The following is a 26,753-nucleotide window of genomic DNA, read 5'->3' on the forward strand; positions in this document are numbered from 1 at the left end:
TCTGAAATCTTGAACACATTTGAGACTTTGTAAAACATTGGCTTGTGAAAATCTTTTTGAAATACTAAATATAACTTATTTTCTTGGCAATATAGTATTGCCACGCATTGCTTACTAAATTATGTATTTGAGAACTTTTCTTTGAGGAGTGACATGCAAGTGTTAGAGAAATCTCATCTGGATGGTCAAGTATGACAATCAAAAGCCTTTCTATAGAAGAGAGTGATTTGCAACCTGTTTAAGAAAGAAAATGACCAATCCAGGTAGACAAGACTTGATTTATTGATAAAATTCATATCTCCCTCCTCCAAAGGTCATTTACAAACTTGGTTTCAGAAATAACGAAATTCTGAATTACAAATGTTCACTTTTAAATGTCAATATTACAGATTATGTTCTTTTTGATAAATTATCAGTTAATAAATGTTCCAGAGGAATCTGGTATCAATTAATTTAACACTTCATAAAAGAAATTATAATAAAACATTTATTTTCAAGTCTTACATATATTATTTAAAATAGATACAAAGTTCAGTTGGTGATTTTTAAAGTTTTACTGCTAATTCAAGCTATGTGAAAGACAATACCTTAGTGGGAAAAGGAGGGGCTTGACTAGTTTGAATAAATATGCCTTTCAAAGCAGCCCACCCATATGTATTTAGCTACTAGGCTGGTCAAACTTTGAATATAATTATCTTAGAAAGGAAGGAGCTGTATTTTTTGGGCAAATAAAATAATATTTGGGATTGTTATTACTATTCCACTTATATCAGACCCAAAAAGTTCATTGTTCAAAATTCTAACATTGCACAGATCTGCAAACATTTGCCTAGTTTAGTATTAGTTGGCTTTAAGCATACTGGAGATGAGAGAAGATGAAGTAGAGAAATAATTGAACATAAAGTTATTTACTGGGTGGATGTTAAAATAGTTTTTCATACATATGTTCCTGTCCAAAAATATAAACTTTCTCGTTTCCATATATACAAGTATCCTGTGAAATCTGGGTTCTGAGAAGAAAATATTTGAGGTATAGCACTGAATTAAGCATTAAAACACGTGATTTTTTTGGCTGAAATTAAACAAGTTACATTCAGCAAATAAGAGCTAATGTGGTGTGTGCTCCTGAATGTCTGGGTTTGGCCCTCTGTGTAATTTGTTAGTGACATCAAATAACTGAACTCTTCAACATCAACATATACAAAGGCATTTTATTATTAATCAAAGAAAGGGAATTAGAGTCATCAGAAATTACAGCTTCAGTCTTTGTAACACTATTATTTATTGTCACCACAGTTCCACAATGGCCATGAAGTTAGAGCTAGGTGGGATTCAGTCACGTGCAAGTTTTGGAAATGGACACATGAATGACAGTGTAGAACTGTACATAAAATAATTACAATTTATTAAACACTTTCACTATATCTTTGATGGATGGGAATGAGCACCATGAATTTTTTATGAATATATAGTTTTCTCTTTTCTTCTTTTTTTCTACAGCACCAAAGAAATCCAAATAGGAAAGGAGAGATGATGGTTTCGATCAAGAATCAGCCCTGTTGCCATCTCAGCCACACTATCTTACATTGTTACTACTATCAAACTTCTTCCTTCTCACTGTGCCTCCAGCAGGCATCAGTGACTCCTAAACACATGTTTCCTACTGTCCTTATTCAAAACTTGCATGTGGCATGAATTGGGTTGGTTACAAGTATTTTCTGTTGGTTTCACACTCTTCATCCAAATCTCAGCCAAGAAAGCAAACTGAACCGACTTCAAATCCAAACTTCTGATTCTGATCACCAAAATCATTGATCATTACATCAATGATGGGTACCTGGTCAATTTTCGGGGTATTGATCTCAATCACAGTCTTTTCATAGCCTTTTCTGGACTGTAAAATTAAGCAGAAAATTAAAGTTATGTCATCTGTTAATATTATTAAAATTCATGTTATTCTCTTTGTTAACTATCTAATCTGAGCTAAGAAAGTGAGAGACAAGAGGCCATTGAGAAATCTGTAAGAATTCATTTGTTACCACAGATGTCACATGAAGTCTTAAACTTTGCTGACAATTATACTTGCTATATTATTTCAATTACTCAATTATTCATGGTTAAAACGGATCTGGGTTAAAAACACAGAATTTAATATGCAATGCTTCTATTCAATATTAAATAAGAAAACCTTACTACTTTAGATATACAGGTGCAAAACATAATTAAATAATTTTATGAGAAATCAGAATAAAGTGTGTCACTACATGGTCCAAGGATGGAGCTGTATGAGGATAATTCTGAGGGCTTGTGAGAAAACTCCAAGAAAACAAGACAAGAGTCTTGTGACATCTGTTCCTCCCAATCATGCGTTTGTTCTTGGAATGTGTGTTCATGCCATTTCCCAGGTGTAGTACATTAGACTGGGTTTGCCTTAGAATGTACAGTGCAGCTTACTGCACATGTCCAAAATTATTCAAAAATATTTCCAAGTATATCCTGTCGTTGAGTTTCTTTACAGGTTGAACTCATGTGAACTTGCTCATTTGACCTTGCTTAATCCAATATAAATTGTCTCATGCTCCAAATAAAGTTGGCCATTGTATGACCCTTTAGTTTGCCTCATTTTTATGCTTCATTCTCCAAGGTTCACACCATCAACTAGAGTGGTAACAAATCAATAAATCAACAAATCAACAAAATCAATAAATCAACAAATCAATAAAACAATAGTCAGAACATTTCTAGTACTGCATTTTAATTCTATAAACAGTGGAAACCCTGGGGATTTTTTTCGTAGCCTCTGCCTTACTCACTTATTTTCTCTACTTTGTTCCTCTTGGACCACACTCATTTTGGTAAAATCACAAATTTGGTTGCTTGCAATTTAGAAGTCTCTAGTCATTAACACTAAGCTGAAGCATTAGCTAGGATATGGAATTCCCATATTTTAAATTTTTATAAATTTATTTATTAGTTCTAGTTAGGGAAGAAGCTTGTTTGTCATGAAAGTCCCTTCTCCCTCTCCCTCCCCTTACCCCATCCTTCCTCCCCCACCCCATCCACCCACCACTCCCCAGGCAGGGTAGGGCCCTCAACGGGGGCTCTGCAAAGTCCACCAAATCTTCCTGTGCTGGTCCTGGGCCCTTCTGCATGTGTCCAGGGCCAGAATGGAACCCTTCACATGGGATGGGCTCTCAAAGTCCCTTCTTTCACCAGGGAAAAATATTAATCCACCACCAGAGGCTCCCTGGAGTGCAGGGGCCTCCTTATTGACATCCATGTTCAGGGGACTGGATCAGTCTTGTTTTTCTTTCCAGAGGGGGCAAAAAAATAGTAGCTCTAAAGCTAGTATGTTGATCTTTCCAAAGAAGAGGCATAAAAATCATCTGTTCTTTAAATGACATAATGACAGGTCCTCTGTCATTTTAAAATCAGGGATTTAGGGAACTATTATGGTGTTTTTAATTTTTTATCTGAGTGACTTGGTAATATTCTCAAACACTGGGTGTAGACACAATAACACATGTTCTAATATTATCTTCTATTTCATCCTCAAAATGAGATGTTTAGGTATATATTTAAGAGTATTAGTGTGTTTGTGTGTGTGTGTTGTGTTGGTTGTGTTCCTTAGTGGTTTCTAAAATGCTTTATCTTAATATGTCACTGATGTGCACTAAATATTAATGCTAATTGATATCCATTTGCAGTGAGACATCTGGCTTTGGACCACACTGAGGCTATCCGCACTGCCTCTCAAGCACACCCAGGAATGAAGGCAGATTGAGACTGGACTCACCGCACAGCCGTCATACAATGCCTTGATGTGTGGGTTGTTCTCATAGGACATCTCCTCATCATTAGATCCCAGAAACCTAAGTGCTTTGTCATAACTTGCAGATGACATGTCAAACCATGCAGTTGACTGATGGCAATGGTAGGTGAAATTTTGTCGGGCAGAAGCAGTCAAGAGTCTCAGGAATGTCATTTGCACCATATTAATGGAATTGCCTTCCACATCTAAATATGAAAGCTGGGAAGAAAACAATGAAAAAGATCATGGGGACTCTTCTTTCTTGATATAAAGCATTAACCACTGGCCTTGAATGTTGCTGCCAGTGGAATATTAACACTTTATGAAGTTAATTTATGAATATTAACTCAATGGAATATTAACACTTTATGAAGAAATGAGATTTGAACCAGAGTTAGGGGCTTGGCTAAGAACATTGTGACTCCCTCACCCCCAAACCTCAGTTACTACAATACAGCTTATAATTATGACAAATTCTAATTTTTTCATTTTCGTTTTCTAATCAGTAAGTACTATAAGAAAACAAATGTTCTGTCTCCAGTAGATACTTCAGTGTCGTTATGCATCTCTTAGTTAGTAAGATAGTAAAACAAGAGAAATCGAGAAATCTTGGTGTGAAGTTAATGTTGGTTTTTATACTGTTTGAGTTTCAGAAATTTTGTAATACATCTACTTTACTTGAAACCATAACCATGTCCCAGGGACCATAGTCTTCTATGATGCTTTTGTTTCTTAGCATAGATGTCAATTTGTCCATTTTCAGATAACATATACCTTTTTTTAAATCAACATCATCAAACATGGTGCCACAGAAAATTTCAGTCAATATTTGCATCAATAACTTTGTTATTACATAAGGATGATATTCTTAGCTGCAAGTTATTGTTGTGTAATGTCTTTATCAATTATTTTATTTGGCATGATTGAAATATCTGTGCTCTCATAAAGTATATAGTCCAAATTTAAAAGCCATTCAGACAGTAGATTGAGACCATGCAAATCTATTTCTCTTTCAAAATTCAGTTACTTAACCTTACCAATTGACAAATTAGAATGGTGATTCTTATGAGGTTGAGAATATACTTGAGTTGTGCTTTACACAAAGTAAAAAAAAGTTAAATAAAATTAATACACACATTCTAAATAGGTATAGTGTACCTCATAGAGATGAAAATGAACAATAGATATTTACCATGTAACTTGATGAGCAACTAGAAAAGTTTAAGTCAGGTGGAACTACATTACAAGTCATTACTTAATGTGGATGGGTGTGTATGTAGGTAAGGAGACTAAATGTATAAGTCACTACCATTTAAAATATTAAGTAATTAAATACCAGGAATAGTGAGAAATTCCTAATTAATTAAAAATTCATATTTTAGCAGCTTTTAATATAATTTTATTAGGGCTTTAATCCTACATTTTCTTTGGCAAATTATTAAGTTGAATTTGTTATCATATAAAAATACTAAAGTAAAAATGGGTTTCATATAAATGAATGGTCAATTGGTTTAGTTTATACTTGAAATTATACACGAGGGAAAAAAATCTGAAATTCCATAAGTTCTTAAGGAAATGAGGAACAAAGAATAATTGGGTTTCAAGCAGACAGAAATTGAAATAGGTGGAGTATGAGATATTAAATAGGTGCTGTGTTTTGATTCTTGCTACTTTTAGAATAAAATAGTGTATGATGTTAAACTGATTTTTTTTATTTGACCACACTTATTTCTTTTTCAGAAAAATTTTTGGTTATTTTGACTCCAATCTTTAGGCTTTAAGATACTATTGGTGTCTAAACTCTCACACAGTGGCAAATCAGAAACTGTGCTGCTTAGCATCATTTGTGCTATGCCATTAAATTTCTGAGGACGCATAATTGGAGATTCTACTAAGCAGTTAGAGCTTTTGTTGCATGTGGTAGAAACAACATACCAGTTTTCCTCTCTTAAATTCACTGTACCAGCTTCCTGGTTTCTCCTTTGGCCATGATGAAATTCTTACCTGTTGTGAAAGAATGGGAAAAAGGATGAATAGCATTGCTCACATATATATTGGAAATTTTTAATCATATTAAGGGCAAAAAAGTGTTCCACATCCCATGGGCTGCACTTTATACAAAGTGAGATCTGAGCAAACTTCAAGCTAGATCCTGTGACTTTCATGGTATGAAGACTGAGTCATTTGCTTCCTGATACATTTTCTGGCTAAAAATGGAGACAAGGAAGAGACTAACTCAAAAATAATGTTACAGGCTATTAGGAAACAGAAATTATGTAAGTGATTTTTATGTCTTGTGTAAGTAAGACCTCTTATATGTCTTCTCCAAGAGAAAAGCCTGAACCATCAAATGTTTTCAAATTAGCTACTTTTCTGAAGTAGTTTCCATCCCCTGCTCCCCACCCTTTTGCTAAGAAAAATGAGATTTATCAACTGAAAAAATAAATCTTGTCCTACTTATAAAAAAATCAGAAAAATATAATTATATCAGTTCAATGCACTTCTTCATACTGATGTATCTTCAGAGATACATTGCCAGTGTCCAAATACCGTGAGCTAAAATCAAGGAATTTCTTCAGTGAGACCAAATATTCAAAATACATGTAAAGTTGGCATTAAAGAGGAGATTAATATTTTACAAAATTTTGCACTTCGAGCATAATATGCAGCTGCAAGTTCTATTGGCCAGAGACTCCCATACACACTCTAAGATCTGAGAGTCAGCTGTGCTGTGTCATGGAAAGCCATAGAATTTGTGAGAGCAACCAGGTGCTTAAAGAATACATCTGGGTAAAAAAAAAAAAAATAAAGGAAAGAAGTGTCTGTAAACTGTGTGCATCAGTTTGGTGCTTTATTCATGTTTATGCAAATGAAATGTTCTAATTACCCTGTAAGAAAAGCAGATAAATGAAAATACGACAGTATAATTTTCCTGTTTAGCTCAATATTGCAAAAACATGGCAGGAACTGTCAACATCCACCACCAAACAGACTGGTACTTACTCCCTCAGATTTTTTGTCTGGATAGATGCACGTCTCACCACCAGCTGTGAAATTACAGTACACTTTGAAGGAATCTCCAGAACAACCTTGGTTAGGATCAATCCAATATTCACCTGGAAGTTAAAACAATAATATCTCATATATAAAGCCACAGTATCAACATGAAATGCATTTGATATGAAATGTCATGCTTTGTTTTTGCCATATATCAATGTATATTTGGGAAGAGTTATTTTATGTCTTTTTTTTGCTTCAAATTTTTGTGAAGAGCCTAAACAATCATTCTGGAATAATCATTTTAGTTCCTAGCATTCCTGTCATGCTTAGAGTTCAGTTTAAATGTAACCGTTTCAACTATGAATATTATGTTTATTCATCCAATGAATGACACTTCATTTAATTTGGAATCAGGTGCACTTGAGCCCAGATTACACATGTATCATCACATTTTAGTAATGTCAGTGTTGAAATTAACATATTTTATGTGTAACAAAAGAAGGTGATTGATTTACATTGCATGGGGGGGTTAACATTATTTTATTGCAAAACCTCTTATAGTAAATTATCATTTCTCTTTGAACAGTATCCTTATAACGAACTGATTTCTGCTATTGAAGTCATATTGAAATGTAGATCAAACTCGATTATGTTAATGACAATTATTTGGTGTTCCATGAGTGCAGATGGTAAATAACGAGAGTAACATAACAGTATTGTTTAACTAAATGACATATTTTTACTCAGGGATATTAGAAGATAAATTAGATATGTGGTAACCATTCTTAGGTTGTTACTTCTGTTCAAATATTGATTTGAATTATAGATATCCACTGATTATGAAGTTAAATTTTGTGTATGTAGGGGGGTAAATGTTTGTAACGGGTGTGTATTTGCACCTGATCATGTATGTGCATGTGTGTGGAGAACAAGGATAAATGGTTGTGTGTTTTCTTCTATATCCCTCTCTTGTTTTGAGACATCCTTTCAGCCAGACTGGCTGGCTAGTGACCTCCTGAGTTCCTTTTCACTCCTCTCCTACAAAATTAGGATTACAGATGTGAATGTCCATAACCAGCTTTCATGGGAGAGCTGGAGTTCAAAACTACCATCTTCAAGCTTATGCAACAATTTTACTCACTGAGAAACTCTCTAGTCACATTTAAAACTTAAAAAGCTCATATTAATTACTTAGGGCTGAGACATTAAAACATACAGTATCATCTAATTTTATATTATCTAATATATCATATATTCTTTAAATTTTAATGACTTCTATTTTATATATCTCATGTAACTTGATACCTTAAGTAACAAAAATATTCACATTTTTTCTCACTATATCATTCATATATTTACACATGAAACAAGCTGAGATTCTTAGGAAAACCATACAAGTAAACAAACACAATCCATGATTTCAGCACTCACACTATATTTGACATTTTGTATACTTTTAGGATTATATAATTTTGAATCCTATAAAAAACAAATTTGTATCAATTTTTTCAATTTGTATCAATTCTTTCCTTCTTTAACAGTGTCCTTGAATATCCTTCATAATTATATACTAATAGATGAATTCTCAAGACACATTTGTTCAGTAAAATGGTTGGGTAGCAGGGCTGGAGAGAGCTCAGCAGTTAAGAGCACTGACTGATCTTCCAGATGATCTTGATTTATTTCCCAGCACCCATAGAAGGTGCACAACTTTCTGTTACTCCAGTCCCAGGGAATGCATTGCCCTCTTCTGTCCTCTGTGGCACCAGGTATGTGTGTGGTGCACAGATGCAATATGTATAACACACGCACACACACACACACACACACACACACACACACACACACACACACACACACACACACACTCATGTACGTGCAAAATACTCAAGTACATAAAAAAAATAGAAACATTAGGATGCCAAAGTAGTTCCATATCCCATAGATACTATGTTCCGTTTGTCTCTAATTTATACATTACTCAGTTAAGACTATTTTATCTGTAGATTTTGGCATCATCATTTTCTCTCTAGAATAACCTATTAGTTCCTTAACCAGCTTCCATTGACATTGTTTGTGTTCCTCTAATTTGCTACAAATAACTTAGCAGGCTGCTCACCACTGCTTAGTGTCAGTGAGCTATTTTTTGGTTTTACAAAAACATGAGGCCCTGCTTCATCATAATTCTGCAGATCTTTGCCACTCTTTTCCTGGAATAATCTTTTGATTCTTAGCATGACTGATGAGCTCTTTGTGGTTTCAGAGGAAATAAAATTTTCAAAATTATTAGCATTATTTTAATCCAAGTAGACCCATCTTTTTACTATAAACATTCATATTATTTTCATAACAAATATCATAATATACTATCTTGTGTTTTCCTAACTATACAGTTAGAGGATCCTCTCCGGGCCATTAGTTTTGTATTTAACTATGAATACCTGTAGGTAGAACCACTGCTCAGTAATGCTCACAAATATGCAACAAATAAAGACAATATTATTTAATGTGCTCTACAGTATTAGTTAAGTGGGTTACTATATAGAGATTAGTGGAAAGTATAGCCCACAATGTGCATGCCATTCCTGGACTTTACAGTATTTTTCATTTTAGTTCTGCTTCCACATCATAAGTGGTTCATAATTCAGCACAGGTTCTTATCTTTATACCTGGTGATTAGTTTCGCATGATTAAATCATTTATTGAGTTCTGAAGTGTATGACTTGCATAGCATAGTCATATTCATTTATATTCATTTCAGTGTCCCATGAACCCAACAGGTACCTATTGATTGTCAGTGATTTTAAACCTCAGAATAGGGAGAGTAATTTTCTAGCATATGTTAAGCTAAATTACACCATTTTTTTTTTTTTTGCTTATATGATGCCGGCTAACAGCAAAAATATCTTATAAAGTAACTGAACTAAATGTATCCTTTGAAATAAATACTGATTTAAAAACTATGGATACCATTTATATAGGACCCAATTACTGTGTTGTAGTGTTAATGGACTATGCTTAAGATAATAAGGTTTTGTGATGGTTTTCTTTTATAGTGCTACTTGTGAATTATATTTGACTTTTCTAGAAGTACTGAGTTACATATACATGAATTTTAATATTAACTAAAATCAATCATGCAAAACAATAATTTCCTGGTAATGAAAGAGGAATGTGCATACCTCAGAATAAAGTGGAAGACTGGGAATTGGCTAAGTGTTTACCACTCGATAATTTAATAATTAGATGTCTTTACCAACTATTTATCAAACCCGAAATTGTTAATTCCTCAGAAAGTAAAGATACAAGACATTTCGGTTGTAGGCATAGTAAGGAATGAAGTGAGCTGGTTGTAGTTATTCTGGTACATTAAAGGAAAATACTTATTAAAAAGAGATTTAGTTTTATTTTCTGTCTATGATTGTTTTGTATGTATGTATATATGTATGTATGTATGTATGCATGTATGTACAATTTGTGCATGCTGATGCCTATGGAGGGCAGAAGTTCCAAGAATTATCTGGGACTGGAGTTACAGTAGACTGCAAGCTACCATGTGGATATTGAGAACTGAGCCCAGGGCCTTTGCAAGAGCATCCAGTGTTGTCAGTGCTCTCCAGCTCTGAAACCTAGATTTTGCCACAAGTCATTGTGATTTCTAAATATTGTATGGATCAAATATTCCACTGTTGAGCTACTTAATTTTCATACATATTATTCAGATTAATGTACTAAGTCATATTAACATATCTGTATTAATTAAAATTAATGCAATCATTTTAATATAAAATTAGTCATCAACATTAAGCCAGTAAATTAGGAATAAATGCTGTGGCATGCATGTTTGTGCACATATAATATAATACTATGCTGTGAGGTATTTACATGGCCAAATATTTATGTGCTAATGATGAGTATCCAGTAATAATCCTGTCAAAATTTAATGAAACATGATTTTGCAGAGAATTTTCCAAAGCACTTCTTGGATTGCAAGCTGTGTAAAGTTGTTTTTTCCATCTACAAGGCTAAAAGTAATAGTTACTTGCTTTAGCTGTATGTAGAGACTATATTACTTATATTAACAAAAACAAATGAACTGACAAGGCATTTCAATGGCTCAGTTGCTCAGGGCATTCACTTAGTCGTTATTGACATACCATCTGGGAAGTCAGGGTGGCTAAGCTGCAGGTCTTTGCATGTTCGGGCTGGATTGCTCTGTGTACCCATTGGAAACTTCATATGTTCAATGTCTTGTTTCAGAGAATTCAGGGAACCAAATATTTCTTCCATTCCATCTGCATAATCAATAATATTATCCCCTGCATCAGACTGAATGCTTTCAGTATGTCTTCTTGTCTTTTTAGGTGACAAAATCGGTAATGGCTGGATGACTTCTCCAGGAGGACCCTAGAAGGGAATTGATAAGAACATGATTATTTCAGAAAACAAAACATTCTGTGAATTTACTTACTACTTACTATATTCTTTTGAGGAAATATTTGGCTTAGCTATCAGTAGCTAAAGTGATATATGATATATATAAAAACATTATTCTATGCATATCTATTATTATAATATATATTATATATTATATATAGTTTTTTAAAAGAACACAGTACAGATATTGAGGTAGGTATACAAATCATATCATTGCTGCTACATTATCTGTAAACTATCATAGTTTAGAATTCTGTTGACATATTATACTGCCATTTATTAAATTAGTCTTGACTTATATATCATATCCACAGCTAGATATTAGAATTTCTGGGGAACTGAACACTGTTACAAAGCTCTTAGGTTATCCTGATTTTGTCCATTTTATTCAATAATAACTTAGTTTCTGAAGGCTTAAAAAATCTGCTCACTATCATATTCAAATATGTATAGACTTACATTATCCTATATTACTCAGGAATTAAATCAACTTGAACTATCCATTTGTGAGAGTAGAACCACGCCAACAGTTAATGTACATCGTCACTGGTTAAATCGTGCCCCATGTATATGTACACAGAGTATTTCTGATCTTCAGCACAATAATTCAGAATGAAATCTTTCTTATAACTGGGATGGTTAAAGATATGATTAAATAAGATGAAGTCACTGGGGGTGGCCTAGTGCATTATGACTGGTGTTCTTATGATAAAAAGAAATATTGCTACAGAAACACAGATCTAGGCAAGGTTGAGGGACCAGGACAAGGATGTCATGTATAAACTTAGAAGTTGAACATAATTTCTTCCCCCATAGCTTCCTCGAGGAAACCAAGTCAGTGACTCTTAGGATTCCCAGCCTCCACAGTGGCTCTCTGCTCATCTTTGGCTCTGTGGTCTGGCTAAATCAATAGACATGCAGTTGGAGACAGTTGAGGTAAAAGCAAACTAACAAAATTCCAGAAAACAGAATACTATTTCTTATACAGAGGTCTACACTTTAATACTAACACTTTGGAAAATGTCATTGCCAATAAATAGCAGTTGCTTAGTTATTATTGTTTCATCTACTGCTGCCAATATATGCAGTAGGACAAACACCCTGGGATATGTGAGTTTTCATCTTTACTTCTGGAGTCAGTTATAAATATATTTCTGTGGGCATATATTCTGTGAGTCTTATTACATGTGACCAAAGTGTGCATGGTTTTCCTGAAAAATTGATGTTTATTATAGTATACAATTAAGAAATCTTTATATTTAAGGAGTGCCATCAATTTAAACATGAATCTTGACATGTAGATTGATTACCTAAGGGGCCTAGCTTCATTTTCCTACAAAATCAATGTTTTGAACAGAATGTGCTTTTCTCTTTGTCATGTTAAGCCCAGAGAAACAATTGCCTGCATCCATATGCCTACTAATGGAGTATTTTTCTTAATAACAAACACTTACTGGAGGCCCAGGAGGCCCTGGCAGACCACTGTCACCCTTCTGGCCAGTAGGTCCCTGTGAGAAAGAAAACAGGAAAATTTATGAAGTGAGGGAGAAATTCCTCAGGCTTCACTGAAGCATTAATATGAACATGAGAGAAGCACTCACAGAAGATCCTTTGTTACCCTTCGGGCCAGCAGGACCCTAGAAAACACAAACACAAAAACGCAGGTAAAAGTGTGGACTACAGGTTGCACTGACATGCTTCTCATTTTACCTCATGTTTCTTTTCTCTTCAACTTACTGGTAATCCAGGAGGACCAGGAGGGCCTATGGGACCAGCAGGACCTGGGATGCCCTAGAGGGAGAAACAGTATCACCCTTAATTAGGTTCTTGGTTCACTTCATTTTCATGTTTTGCCACATCTATTGCGAAGCTCTGAAAATTTAAAAATATCTGAGAGTTTTTTATTATGAATAAGAGAGACTTTTTTGTGTCAATTCAAGCTTTTTGCCATTCACTGCAATATAGGGCATTCACATTATGTTTCTATCATGAAGACTACATGGACGTACATTCTGGCATCCCTGTAGTTTTCAAAATAAGGTCTGCATAAGATGTGGATTCAAGAACAGTTTGTACAAGTGTCTACAGCATTGTCCCTTTTTATTATTTTAACTTGAATCCTATTTTTAATTTATGAAAATATTTAAAAACAGCATGGGTTAAATCAGACTAGAGCAAGGATGATCTAAAGCACTCCGAGGATCATGAGGAAAACACGTGTGATTGCACAGCTGCATTTGTGCTGATATAAGGAAGTGGGAGAGCCATCTGCATGGTACTCACCCCATCCCCTTTGGCTCCTGGAGAACCTTGAGTCCCAGGGAGTCCTCTGTCACCTTTCTCCCCTTGTTCTCCTGGAGGGCCAATCAATCCAATTAATCCAGGATGTCCCTATAGCAAACAAAGAAAACAAACTTTAGTTACATAATATATAAGTTATAGCCATGATTAAATTCTAGTCATAAAATATTTTAATATTAAATTTTTATGAAATATACTATCAAAGGAATGTAGGGATTTTTTCACAACATTTCTGTATGAAATTTAAAGTTTAGAACCTCCATCTAATACAGTGGACCATTTATTGTTTACAGGCAGAGCAGATGAAAGAGCTTTCTAAAAATAATAATCATCATCATTAGTGCTTCATTTGTGATAAAATTAAAAAAAATAATGTTCGAATGGAGTATTGGTAACATAAAAACCAAAGAACTCATTACTTTAGTAAGCATCTCCTTTAATATGTAATGTTTCCTAATCTTTGGGGGCTGTTTCGTCTTTAAAGAGTTCTAGAGATATAAAACCATTCAAATCCTACTAATTCCATTATGCAAATGGTTCATTTTCCTTATGTGGTGAAATACAATATAAATTCTGGGATTACTTGAAAAACAATCCTAGTTTAAAACTTTTACTTTCCTGTTTAAAAAGATAAAAATGGTCACTGCTATTGGGGAGTTATTTCGAATTACCACATTCTCTCTCCATACAGTATCTAAAAGCAATCATTAAGAAAAAACAGCTGGGGAACATACATCAGACCAAACTAGGCCTCCTGAATGTGGCTGTCAGTTGGGAGGCTTGGGCAGTCTTTGGGGTCACTGGCAGTGAACCCAGTAATCATCCCTATCGTACAAACTAGGTTTTTGGAGCTCATTCCCTATGGAGGGATACTCTCTCAGCCTAAATACAGGGTGGGGTGGAGGGGGGACGGGGAGTACCTAGGACAGGAGGGAAAGGGGACTGAGATTGGTATGTAAAATAAGATTTTTTTAATTTAAATTTTAAAAATTAAATACTCCCATGCTGGAGTATTTTTTTTTCACTATCTGCACACTTTTCTTCTAAATACATTTGAGAATCTAAGAATTGTTATCTTTATCCATAATCAGAATGACAGGGGTAGAGTTTGAAAATGCCATTTAAGTGACTTTGAGAAAGTTATCATTTCTGCTATTACTGTTATAAAATCGTAATGACATATTTTACTCTTACCTTTTCACCCTTGGAGCCAGGGTCACCTTTGAGACCAGGTAAACCAGGAGGTCCCTGGATAAAAAGAAAACAAATAAATGTACTGATAATGAGTATTATGTTTCTAATGTGAAATGTCTCCCACAATACCCTGTGTTTGATTCTGTTTCCCTTTGGTTTTGTTCTTCTGGAAGGATATAGAGCTCTGGGCTCTAGGCCTAGTGGCTGACACACAGCTGTAGGGATGGGCAGGAGGGCTATAGGCTGCCAGGGTAGGACCTCTTCTCTGCTTTCTGTGCAGCCTTCCTTACATGAGCACATTGTCTTAGGCTCCTGCATTCGGGACAGTAGCTGGTCCCAGTCACTACGTCTTTCCTGCCTTGCACCTTAGAGCCAAAACAAATCCTTCTTTTTCCAAGTTGCTTCAGGCAAGTACTGTGTCACAATGTCCAAAAAAAGACTGTGGACCAAAAATTCATATTTGAGTTACAGAGCAGGTTTGTTTCTTTTGAATACAGAGTTCAGTCCAGGTTAATCATAATTGGTGTTATCGAATTTGTCAGGATTATAGAGAAATTCATGGCCTTTAAATATCATGCAGTTAATGAGTAATCGTATTACTGATAGTTTTGATTAAATAAATGTATGTGAAATTTGAAATAAGATACAATTTATATGTATTTTCATCTGCAAGACAGCATAAATTATTAGTAATAAAAATTGAAGCAGAATGGATTTACAAATTATACATGAAGTCCATCAGTATTTCTAATGTAAACACTAATTTCAAAGGTTATAATATTTTCAGTAAAATTAAAACATAATTCTCAAGATTTTAATAATCAAATGATATTTGAAAACACAGAAAGAGTCAGATAAATATTATGTTGTTGTGTTTCAATAACAAGTATATTGGGATGACTTAGAATAGTATCTAACCTATAGAGAAGTGAAAGATGACTTCTGGGTATCAGTTTGAAACCCTAAGAGGCTTTGACTAAGTCTCTGAATTCTTATTTCAACTTCTGTTTATACTCTCTTGAAAATAAACTGATTTAACTGTGATCTTTGGAAGGACATATACATTAAATGCTCAATGATGCCAATGTAATTTAATCCTACATCTTCAATATTCACAGCAACAATAAAAAAAAGTAGTTTCTGTGTCTGTTAACTTGTTAGAAACAGTCAATTATGTTATAAGAATTGACATGGAATTCAAATCCAGTAATCAGGTTGAAAGCCCAACATTCTTTCAGCCTGTCAAATTGAACTTCTCAGAGTGGTGACGATAACCAAGGAGAAGGTAGTGTTACTTAGCAAGGTAAGGCAATATGTATCAGAGAATGACAAGGCAATTTAGCAAACATTGAAGGTGAATCTCAAAGGAAGTGCACTGAATTAGATTCCAAAAATTTAAAGACAGGAAAGGCTCCTACACAGAAGACAGGGGAATGAGTGAAAACAACATCCATTATAAGAATTTACTGAACAGAACTGAGGAGTTAAAAGAAACGCTTAAACCTTCTCAAATCTTAATTGAAAATCCTCATGAGCCAGAAATGGTTTTAGCAAATTGTAATACAGTGCTTTGACTGCAGCCATATTTTAGAATACATGATACTTGATTTGATACTTTTTCTTTGCTTTTTTTTTTTTTTTTTTTTTTTTTTTTTTTGGTTTTTCAAGACAGGGTTTCTCTGATTAGCTTTGGAGTCTATTTTGGCATTAGCTCTGTAGACCAGGCTGGCCTCCAAACTCACAGAGATCCACCTCTGCCTTCCAAGTCCTGGGATTAAAGGCCCTTTTCTTTGCCTTAAAAGTTTATTGTGATTAAAATGTTTGCAAACTAAGGACTCTAGAAAGATCAAGTGGATGCCCTGGGGTTGAAAGTCACAGGACCAACATATCAATTATGCTTCTAGATGGCAAAGTCAAGAGAATCTGCATGCTTCAGATTAGCAATAGATTATCCCAAGCTTTAGAAATGGCCAATGTAATACAATTGCTTTTATTAACAAAGAAGCAGACATGAGCTTACAAACTGACAGGAAAATACAAAGACTTGACCTAGAGTTTATAGATTTCACCCAACATTATTTTCTTCTTCCATTACATAGAAAAGAACACACATGAAATGTAAGGTTTACATCATCAGTTAAGTAATTGGAGTTTGTTACTAGTCATTTATTGGAGAAACCCCTCATAATTCTTCAACTTTTGAAACTGTTATAACAGTGGATACTATTAGCTTTTCTTAACTATTCTTCCCAAAATACATGTTAAGCATAATCTCTAAATTAAAAGCTTTATCTGGAAACATAAACTGAAATATAAAGAAATGTACTTCTTCCATACTAATTTATCTCATACAAATTGAACATTTCATAGTACAAAGCTAAAACATGCCTCCATCAAATATTTCAAGTAAAGTGTGACATGATGCTAGCACCTAACAGCTTAATCACAGAGATGTTCAAATGGATGACCAAGGGATAAACTTTTATAAGCTAACATGGTTTTTTCAAACTTAAAATCCAGAATTTGTTAGGAACACATTGAGGTATTAAAAAAAAAGTCTGTGTACTTTCTGAACCATTGAAAATGAAACTCTTGAGCAAACAGAGGGATTGAAGGAAAAGATCATTTATTTGATTCCTTGAGGTTTCTTTGGTGTTGCTTTTTCTTCTCTCTCATCCAGTATTGATCTCCCTCCCTCCTCATTTACAGCAAATTATCTGTTATTTTGTTTCCTACCACCTATATCTTACTAATTTTCTCATACTCGTGTGTGTGTGTGTGTGTGTGTGTGTGTGTGTGTGTGTGTGTGTGTGTGTGTGTGTGTGATTAGCATTGGCTAATCAAAAAGAACCAGCAAAAATAGTATAGCACACTTTTCAAATGGCTTTACATGAATCTCCAGCAGCACGTGAATAATATATATGGATAAGAGAAGTCATCAAATAATAACATACTGATCTGATGGCATCATTGGCATAGGTATCACACTCAGTGTTAGAACAAAGAGGTGCGAAAGCATGACTAAGAAGTTCTAACAAAAATAATTGCAGTAAAGTGCCACACATTTGTATAAGTAGCAGAAACCACTAAGAATCCTGGTTGAATCTGACACATGCCAATCAGAAATTAGCACATTATCTATGTATGGAAAATATGAAAAGGGGCCATATTTCTTTCTTTATTTTAAAGATTTATTTATTTATTATGTACACAATGTTCTGTCTGCATATATGTCTACAATCCAGAAGAGGGCACCAGATTTCACTACAGATGGTTGTGAGCCACCATGTGGTTGCTGGGAATTGAACTCAGCATCTTTGGAAGAGCAGGCAGTGCTCTTAACCACTGAGCCATCTCTCCAGCCCCCATATTTCTTCTTTACTCATTTTGCACTCAGTCTATCAGATAGATGAGACAGTTTATAGAAATTCTTCTGTCAGAAGGAAAACTGACATACACACTCAATGGGCATCCACACATGTTCAAATCAAATACCTTCCACCCCTGAGATTATTCACAATATTTAATAATAACACTATGTTAATGTTAACAAAATGAAAAGAGAAATCTTGCTTAAAATCTGCCTGAAATATACCAAAGCACAGTGCAAATCTTACCACAACTTTCTTACTCCATAATAACTGTAAGGGGAAATGTTAGAAATTCTAATTGCTCAGGAGTAAGAAGAAATGTACTAGATATTGTTCGAGTGTTTAATCTATTTTTAAGTATCTTCTATAAATATTGTTCATAAAGGTGTTCACAGGTAAATGACATTATTATAAATTGATAAGATCCTAAAAAATTATAGACCATGCTAGATATGATACTGCTAATACAAATTAGTCTTATGTTTTCAGTGACTAGAAACAGACATTAGTGATGTCATGACAGTGAAAACAGTTATAAATCTCTTTTTGTATTGAAGAGATTAAAAACTTCAACTCTCCATATAAAAATATGATTCCAAGTGTTTGTACTTAGTATTTCTTATTAAAGATATTGTAAATAGAAAGCCCTTAAGGGAATACATAATTCATAACCAATAAAAAGAAAAGAAATACCCCATCCATGCATTTATAAATGCCCAAAATGCACAAGGGAAAACTCATCCCTGAACTGTTATACCCTGCGAAATATCTGCCTTGACCTACAACTCAGAACTGTAAAGCATCGGGTTATAAGAAAACTGTACACCTCAAACACAACTCAGAAGATAATACTAAGAAGGAGTGCTGAAATTTGCAAAAAAGCAAATATCCTAACATTTACACATTTAATCACTATATATTGTCACATATTACAACTCTGTAACAGAGTTTATGTGGAGCATCAAATAAAAATTTTAAACTATAATTCAGTAACCCATCTTCCTTTTATTTAGAGTTGTATGTTTAAATTTTGATGCTGTCTGGTATTTATCATTTTCTTAAAAGAAGACAACTATGATATTAAAATTGACAAAAAACTTACTCTTCCAGCATCCTTGCAATTAGTAGGTGCTTAATATAAAAGAATATGAAACAAACTTTTTAAACCACTACAGCATTAGATATGCTTGCAGACATCAAATGCATGCTTTTTAAATTATTCAACAATGTTACCTTGATGTTCTAGTGAACATCTGAATTTATTTAATATTCTTTGTTTTTTGAGACACACCCATTTAAGACTTCTTGATTGCTTACAGAGTAATTCTACTTACAAAGCACACAGTCTTATCATTGTCTTTTCAGTTTTCTGTTAGATTCATATGTGCTATGTATTTGTTTTGAATTCTATGGAGTAAGTGTGTGTGTGTGTGTGTGTGTGTGTGTGTGTGTGTGTGTGTGTTGATACTACACAGATATAGATGATAGATATAGATATAAAGGGAGGATATGAAAAGAGTTAAGTTACATATTACCATAGAAGCTTACTTTTATAGCTGAGCATGAGTCTTTTTTTTTTTTTTTTTTTTTTTTTTTTTTTTTTTTTTTTTAGACATGGTTTCTCTGTGTAGCTTTGGAGCCTATCCTGGCACTCGCTCTGGAGACCAGGCTGGCCTCCAACTCACAGAGATCCTCCAGCCTCTGCCTCCCCAGTGCTGGGATTAAAGGCATGCGCCACCAATGCCCCGCTAAGTCACTCTTTAATATAGTACCTGGGATCTGAGGCAAGATCTCAAATCAAAGATAGCTCTACATAGAGAAATTATGGCCAACCTAGACTATATAAAGAGGTTACTTATTACAAACTGTTTAAAAAACACTTTCTTTTTAAGAAAACAAGAATGTTCTGATAGGATCTATGGTCAAACATTTCTATAAAGGAAGTTAAGGGCAACTTCTAGAAGCAGAAAAAAGACTTTATAGTGAGATAGCTGTGGAGATCTATCTGAATAGCTTGGATGTGTGAATGTATTTATAATTAGGAGGAAAACATAATATGAATAAAGAATTATTCAGATAATTTTTTGTTTTGTTTTTGTTTTTCGAGACAGGGTTTCTCTGTCTAGCTTTGGAGCCTATCCTGGCGCTCGCTCTGGAGACCAGGCTGGCCTCGAACTCACAGAGATCCGCCAGCCTCTGCCTACCAAGTGCTGAGATTAAAGGTGTGCGCCACCAACGTCCGGCCTCAGATAAATTTCAAGTGCATTAGTTTTTAAGTCCAATGTAAACTTATCTGAACTTTCAAATATTTTAGTTTCACCTCCCACATTTATCCTCACTTAAGACTCTCTACTTTCTTAGTTACTGGAAGCAAACACCCAGGAGACCTGGGAATGACATCCTCTGCTTGCCTGACACAGGACTTACAAGTTACATTCTAGCTGCTCTAAGAATAATCCCACTTGCCTTGTCAGCAACTTTTTTTTTTTTAAAACAGGTTTCTCTGTGTAGCTTTGGAGCCAGTCCAGGAACCACCCAGTAGACCAGGCTGGCCTCAAACCTCAAACCCAAAGAGATCTGCCAGAGTGCTGGGATTAGAGTGTGTCACCACCACCTGGCCTTGTCAGCAATTTCTAATCCAGAGTATTGGCTCTACATAAATGTGAATTTAGGTACCATTTAGCCACATTCAATAAAAGTACAACAACACTGGTTATTTCTAAATATTTACAACTATCTCCTTCATTTGACAATTCTTTGGTCAGTGATATTTCTATCCATTAGTTGTGTATGTGCTTTACATGGAGCTCACTTTATAAACATAAGAACCAATCAAGAGGAAAATACCATCTCTATTAACTTTAATTAAACTGTATATCATTTTATGGGATAGGGTCATATGCCCTTAGTATTCTCTCTTTGAAAACATAGAGGTTAGTGACGGAGCTGGCATCCTAATGTTATCCCACAATCACATAAGATTGATAATTTATTTTTAAACAATGTATTTGTCTTGAAAGTGAACTAATTTAACCTGTATCAATAATAACACCTCTCACTCTGATTAAAACATGTTACTTCTACAATAAATCTTTCTTAGCTAAGTAGAAAAGCTCATTCATTATACACGGTATTCTGCAGATGCCTTCACTACATGGTGTCACATCACAATATTCCTAAATGAAAGCAGCAGCCAGGGATGAGCATGAGTGTGTTGGGCCCTCCTAATGCTTACCATTGCAATTTTCCAAAAATGATTTGAATTGTTCATCCTTCTCATACTGTAAACTCACATTTGCTTAAGCATTAGAAATAGAAATTTTGCAGACTTTAATCAGCTAGTGTGTCTGATGGTTTTATTTTTAACATTAGCTGAAGGAAATCTGCAGCAAGGAGCTTCTATTTCATTTGCTGAAAGGTCAAAATGCTTATTGGAGAATCTAACAGTACAAGGGAAAAAAAAGAACCCAGTTGAATTTTAAGGTGATATTTAGGGAAGGCATTTTGCTATCAGACTCTGAGTCTGCAGTTACGACTTTTCCACATCACAGGAGAATAGCCATGAAGACCTGGAGCTAATCCAGCTTCACCCAGGGCTCAGTTTCTATGAAATGAGATTATGTATAGAGTAGATAACTAGTAATCTCCTGTATCAAGTCAACTAAGGATTTGAAAACATCTATCCATTTATTGAGTAAGCAATCTAAGTTGTCCAGGGCAAGTTTCAAATGATTTTAACACTTAGTGAATTTTGTCATGGCTATTTTATTACGAGAAGTTTCCTCAACAAAATGAATAGCTGAATAAGTCCGAATAATTAGAATGCAGTTCTAGTTCTGATGTTTGCTGAATATGTATATATACTAAGTAAAAACTATGTTCAGGATAAGGGCGACACAAAAAAGTTCCAGTTACTTCAAGAAAGTATTTGATTGTTTAAAATAAACTGTATCATACTCCCTTATTGGTATGAGTATTGTTTACTTTTTTGATTAATACTTCAGACATAATTATATAAAAATCAACATCAAAAACTTCTACAAATTGAGTCAATTTGTAAATTAAACAATTATTTTAAAGGACATGTTTTCATTCTTACTTCATGTCCATTTTGAATCAAGAAATACTTTGGACTCTAAGAATGTTGGTCAAGCCCATGCTTCATTGCACTGACCAATCAATCTGTTTGTGTGTGGAATTCATTGTTCAACTTCAGCATAAAAAGTCACATGCTTTTTAAAAGCTCAGGATAATGTCCTGTTTCTGAACCTATTTATCTCAAAAAGAAAACCATCTATTTGAGCAGCTACCACTTTTGGTGCTGACATTTCTCCCTAAGTGAAAGCCCAGAAATAAAGTTTAATCACATGTACCTTGGGAAACCATCTGCATTGAGAAAAAAACTGGTTACACCATAAGTAGCATTTTCCTCTGAGTAGAAAAGATATTTTTCCTTCTAAAGGGTATAAGGAAGGAATATTCTCTGAGCCAAGTGGTATACTTTATATGCTATTATCAGGATTATTTTTCTCCTTGAACATGTAATATTCTTTCTTGAAAAGCACAAACCTGTTCATAAGGTACCACTCAAAAATTCTAGCTTACAAACAAGCTTATTATGGTAATTCTCTACAAATAATGACAAATGTTACTCACCAGAGGACCAGGGGGTCCATCTTGTCCAGCAGCACCGGGGAGTCCTTGTTCTCCCTACATAAAACAAAATGAAACTTTGTTTGCTAACAAGACAATTCCTATTATTTTTAGATTGGCAACTATAAATTGTATCACCACAAAACATACAAATGCAGTTTTTTTTTAAATTCTCTGTACCTGTGTATGTACATACACTCATGTATACATCTACATATACTTATATAAAAATATCCACAGACATATGAAGAGATATATGTATGAAACCTTTCATCACCATGACATTAGAACTTAGTTTTCTTCTGTGTTAGTAACTAGAACTTTACCACAAAATTATAACAGAAATGAGATACTTAAATATTTTTAAATATATTGTTAAGTTATTTAATCTGCCACTTAGTAACTTCTATAGAAATACTGGATTTCCATAAAGCATAAGTTATGAAGCAGCAACCATAGGAACATTTATATTTAAAGATACTGAAATTTAAGTTCTTTTCATAACAGTCCCTCTTAGCACAGATGCTTACCACAGGACCAGGGATTCCTCGAAGACCTTCTGGACCAGGCTTTCCAGAAGGACCCTGAGGTCCAACAGGGCCAGTTTTCCCAGGAGGTCCTTCAGCACCAGCTTCTCCCTGTTTGAAAATAAAACATGTTTTATTTTCATAATCATAAAAGCACAGCTATCACTTGATGTGTTAAGACACATGTCTTTCAATTCGTGAATGGCCTCACATGTCTCTTCACGTCTTACCTTAGCACCTTTTTCACCTTGCCTTCCTTCTGAACCTGGAGCCCCAGGAGGACCCTGTAAAGATAAAGCTGTATTTAGAGATGAACTACCTTAAAAGAAACAGTTCTGAGGCACTCTATGTGAATGCAGGAACTGCTGATAGACTGCTAAAGTATGGTTTTATATTAGTTTTCTATTTAAAACACAATACTAAACTGAACACTAATTTCATGTAAAAAACGCCATTTAGATCATTTAAAATAAACCACCAACTAAGAAAGCCAAGATCATTACATAACATCAAAAACAGTACAAAGGAAGCTTCTCAAAAATGCTGACAGAAAACTTGATGTAGTAGTGCATGAATTTAAATCCAACACTTGAGATCAGTACTTATCCCTAGCATAGGAATGGACTTTGAGAGCCCATTTCACATAGAGGGATACTCCCTCAGCCTAGACACACTGGAGAGGGCCTAGGCCCTATCCCAAAGGATACGACAGACTTTGTAGACCCCTCCCCGCATGGAAGACCTCACTCTCCTTGGGGAGCAAAAATGGTATGGGATAGGTAGGATGTTAGTGGGGGGCAGGGGAGGAGAGGAGGGAGAAGGAACTGGGATTGGCATGTAAAACAATCTTATTTCTAATTTAAATTAAATAATGGAGGAAAAAAATAAATCCAACACTTGGAAGCCGTGGTAGGTAGATTACTGTGAGTCTGAGGGCAGCCTGGTCTACTTAATGAGTTCCAGGCTATCAAGGGCTGCAGAGTGAAACCAACTCTCAGAAAACAAACAAACAAACAAACAAACAACAAAAAACAATGCTGATAAAAGAATACTTAGTGTGAGTATAAATGCTAGAGGCAGCTTGTTATTCTGAATTATTCTGTTTCTTGAATATATCAAACATTATTTGCATCTTTATCTTTAGTAATATTTCAGAGGTGGCTCAATCTAAGTACACCTTAGATATCATTCATATAAAGGGCCTTTGGGGTCCAGTCCCAAGGCTCTCTTTAAGTTCAGATCGGATGCTATAGAGAAGCAAAAGGAACTTAGGTATATAAGGGTGAACAAACTCTCTCACATGTGTGTTTTTCGTCATGTCTCTTTACTATTCTGTCTCTATTCTAATTCTCCTGTCTTTTTCTAGTTTCTCCTAGCTTCTTCTCCTCTAGCATAAAAACTCTTTTACAGGAGGCTAGAAGCAATAAAAAAATTACAAGAATTACCTCTCATTGGTCAAAAGCACATTTCGAGGGTAAGCAGTAAGGAGCTGAGCCATTTACCACGGCAAACACAATAATTTAGAAAAGAGCAATAATAAAATTTACTGGAGTAACAGTTCCCTCTCTCTCTTCCTCTTGTGCCTTCTTTCCTTTTCCCTCCTTTTGGAGTTCTCCTTTCCCTTTACTGCTTTAATCTTTTCCTCATGATACCTCCATTGTTTGCTCCTAAAAGCCATTAGTAATGTGGTAAGAAGTTTTTTCCTCAATACAGACTGTTAATGGTGAACTAACCAGCCTGCACAACTACAAACTAAATGCATTTTTTCTAGTAGTCATGCAGTCATTCTGTTTGGTAATGACAACACAAACAGATGAACTCAAGTCATATGGGAAATCTGGTTTTAGTTGTTTCTCATGTTTGCATAAAAGAAACTAGTTAAGTTTATCCCTAAAACACACCATTACTACATTTTCCTACTCATGAGAAACAGAAATCACCTAATTTTTTTCTACTATTAATAGCTAACAATATGGTCATATAAGTTGTTCATTCTGTCACTCAATTCTCAAATGTATACATATTACTTATGATGCAAACTATGCTATGTATGATGAAAATAACTTCAAAATAAAATCAAAACCACAAGGAGTATACAAAATTTCTTACAAAGACAGTCATATAGGCTAATAAAAACAGTATACAAAAATGTATAAAGATGAGGTCAATGTGTAAAATGTGTATTTGATCCATTTTAGGGGGAAGAAAGCCTTTCCAGGGAATTTTATGTCAGATCTGAATCTTACAGTGTTGGTAGATAAGAGGTTTTCTGTGATAAACACTTTACGTTCTTATCATTATTGTGCAAGCACAACACCACAGGATTGATGTGAATGCCATTCGTCAGAGACCCACTGGTGATTCAGGGAGGCTGTTTGCTCAGATCCATGCACAATGTGAGTGTACACGGGTGTATGCAAATGCAGCGGAGCTTGCAAATCAAGGAAGAAGAAAAAAATCATAGATTAAGAGGAGTCCTGACTATTAAAATATTAATAAAATTAACCATGCTAAATTTAATGTACAGTCTTCAGCGTGCATCATATAGATTTTACTGAAAGGATCATATATTTTATCTTTTGTTTGCCTGCAATGAAGGCAAAAGGAACATAAACCAATAACTAATTTGCTGTAATATTTTATAATGGAAGTTGAAATTACTAGCAGATGTTAGTAATTTTTCTGCTTGAATCTCACAAATAGGTAAGACTAATAGAATATTGATTAGAACATTGTGTGTGACAGTTATACTTAGAAACATCATTCTAATAGCTATTGATTGAGTGGGAAAATTAAGTTATAATACTGTAGCACATGTACCTTAGGTCTTGAATTTGTAATATTTGATTAAAAAGTACACTTTCTCAAATCACTGGAAAGTTGTGTACCTTGTATCAAAGTGCCATGGGTTTTCAGTGCACAATTTATCTATACAGTGAGTGTTCAATCCCTGGCCTTTAACTCAAATATTTCTAAAACTGATTGTTGCAAGGTCTTGTTCTTTGTGGAAAAGTGAAGAGCTTCTATAGAGCCACAACAATAACCTGAAGTGTGATTCCACCAAAGTTCAAACAGTGGGACTATTGAGTTTAAAGATTTTTTTTATATTTTAAATATATACTCATATATTTCATATATATTATATACAGAATTATAATTTAAATATTATCCAACTCAGGTACCCTATAGGTTCAGTATGTACTTTTAACTGCTGAGGTATTTTTCCAGACCAAACTAATGAGTTTTTTTTGGGGGGGTTACTTACAGTGTGTGTGTGTGTGTGTGTGTGTGTGTGTGTGTGTGTGTGTGTGTGTGTGTAGATAACATATGGTAATGCTAAAATAAATTATATATCCAATTAACATTTCTGTTCATCAGTAAATGATACTTCTCAAAGTCATTATGTGAGCAAAGTCCCAATTTAAATTGGGAGCCACTGCAGATTATGCATGCCCTCTG

At 34.5% G+C, this 26,753-nt stretch overlaps 1 protein-coding gene across 3 annotated transcripts in view; it reads right to left on the reverse strand.

Annotated features, from left to right (window-relative positions):
* Positions 1-434: 434 nt before the first annotated feature.
* Positions 435-26,753, reverse strand: part of Col11a1 (collagen type XI alpha 1 chain) — a 175,182-nt gene continuing 148,863 nt past the window's right edge. For all 3 annotated transcript variants that reach the window (XM_035451017.1, XM_035451016.1, XM_027395556.2), the window contains 13 exons: positions 23,525-23,578; positions 23,298-23,405; positions 22,771-22,824; positions 14,744-14,797; positions 13,532-13,639; positions 12,986-13,039; positions 12,850-12,885; positions 12,703-12,756; positions 10,969-11,218; positions 6,815-6,927; positions 5,747-5,815; positions 3,797-4,030; positions 435-1,894 (listed from right to left, as the gene is read on the reverse strand). In XM_035451017.1, coding sequence (XP_035306908.1) covers positions 1,748-1,894; positions 3,797-4,030; positions 5,747-5,815; positions 6,815-6,927; positions 10,969-11,218; positions 12,703-12,756; positions 12,850-12,885; positions 12,986-13,039; positions 13,532-13,639; positions 14,744-14,797; positions 22,771-22,824; positions 23,298-23,405; positions 23,525-23,578 — 1,335 coding nt within the window. In that variant the 3' untranslated portion in view covers positions 435-1,747. The remainder of the gene's footprint in view (positions 1,895-3,796; positions 4,031-5,746; positions 5,816-6,814; positions 6,928-10,968; positions 11,219-12,702; positions 12,757-12,849; positions 12,886-12,985; positions 13,040-13,531; positions 13,640-14,743; positions 14,798-22,770; positions 22,825-23,297; positions 23,406-23,524; positions 23,579-26,753) is intronic.

Source organism: Cricetulus griseus, assembly GCF_003668045.3.
Source record: "Cricetulus griseus strain 17A/GY chromosome 1 unlocalized genomic scaffold, alternate assembly CriGri-PICRH-1.0 chr1_0, whole genome shotgun sequence".
Lineage (NCBI taxonomy): Eukaryota > Metazoa > Chordata > Mammalia > Rodentia > Cricetidae > Cricetulus > Cricetulus griseus.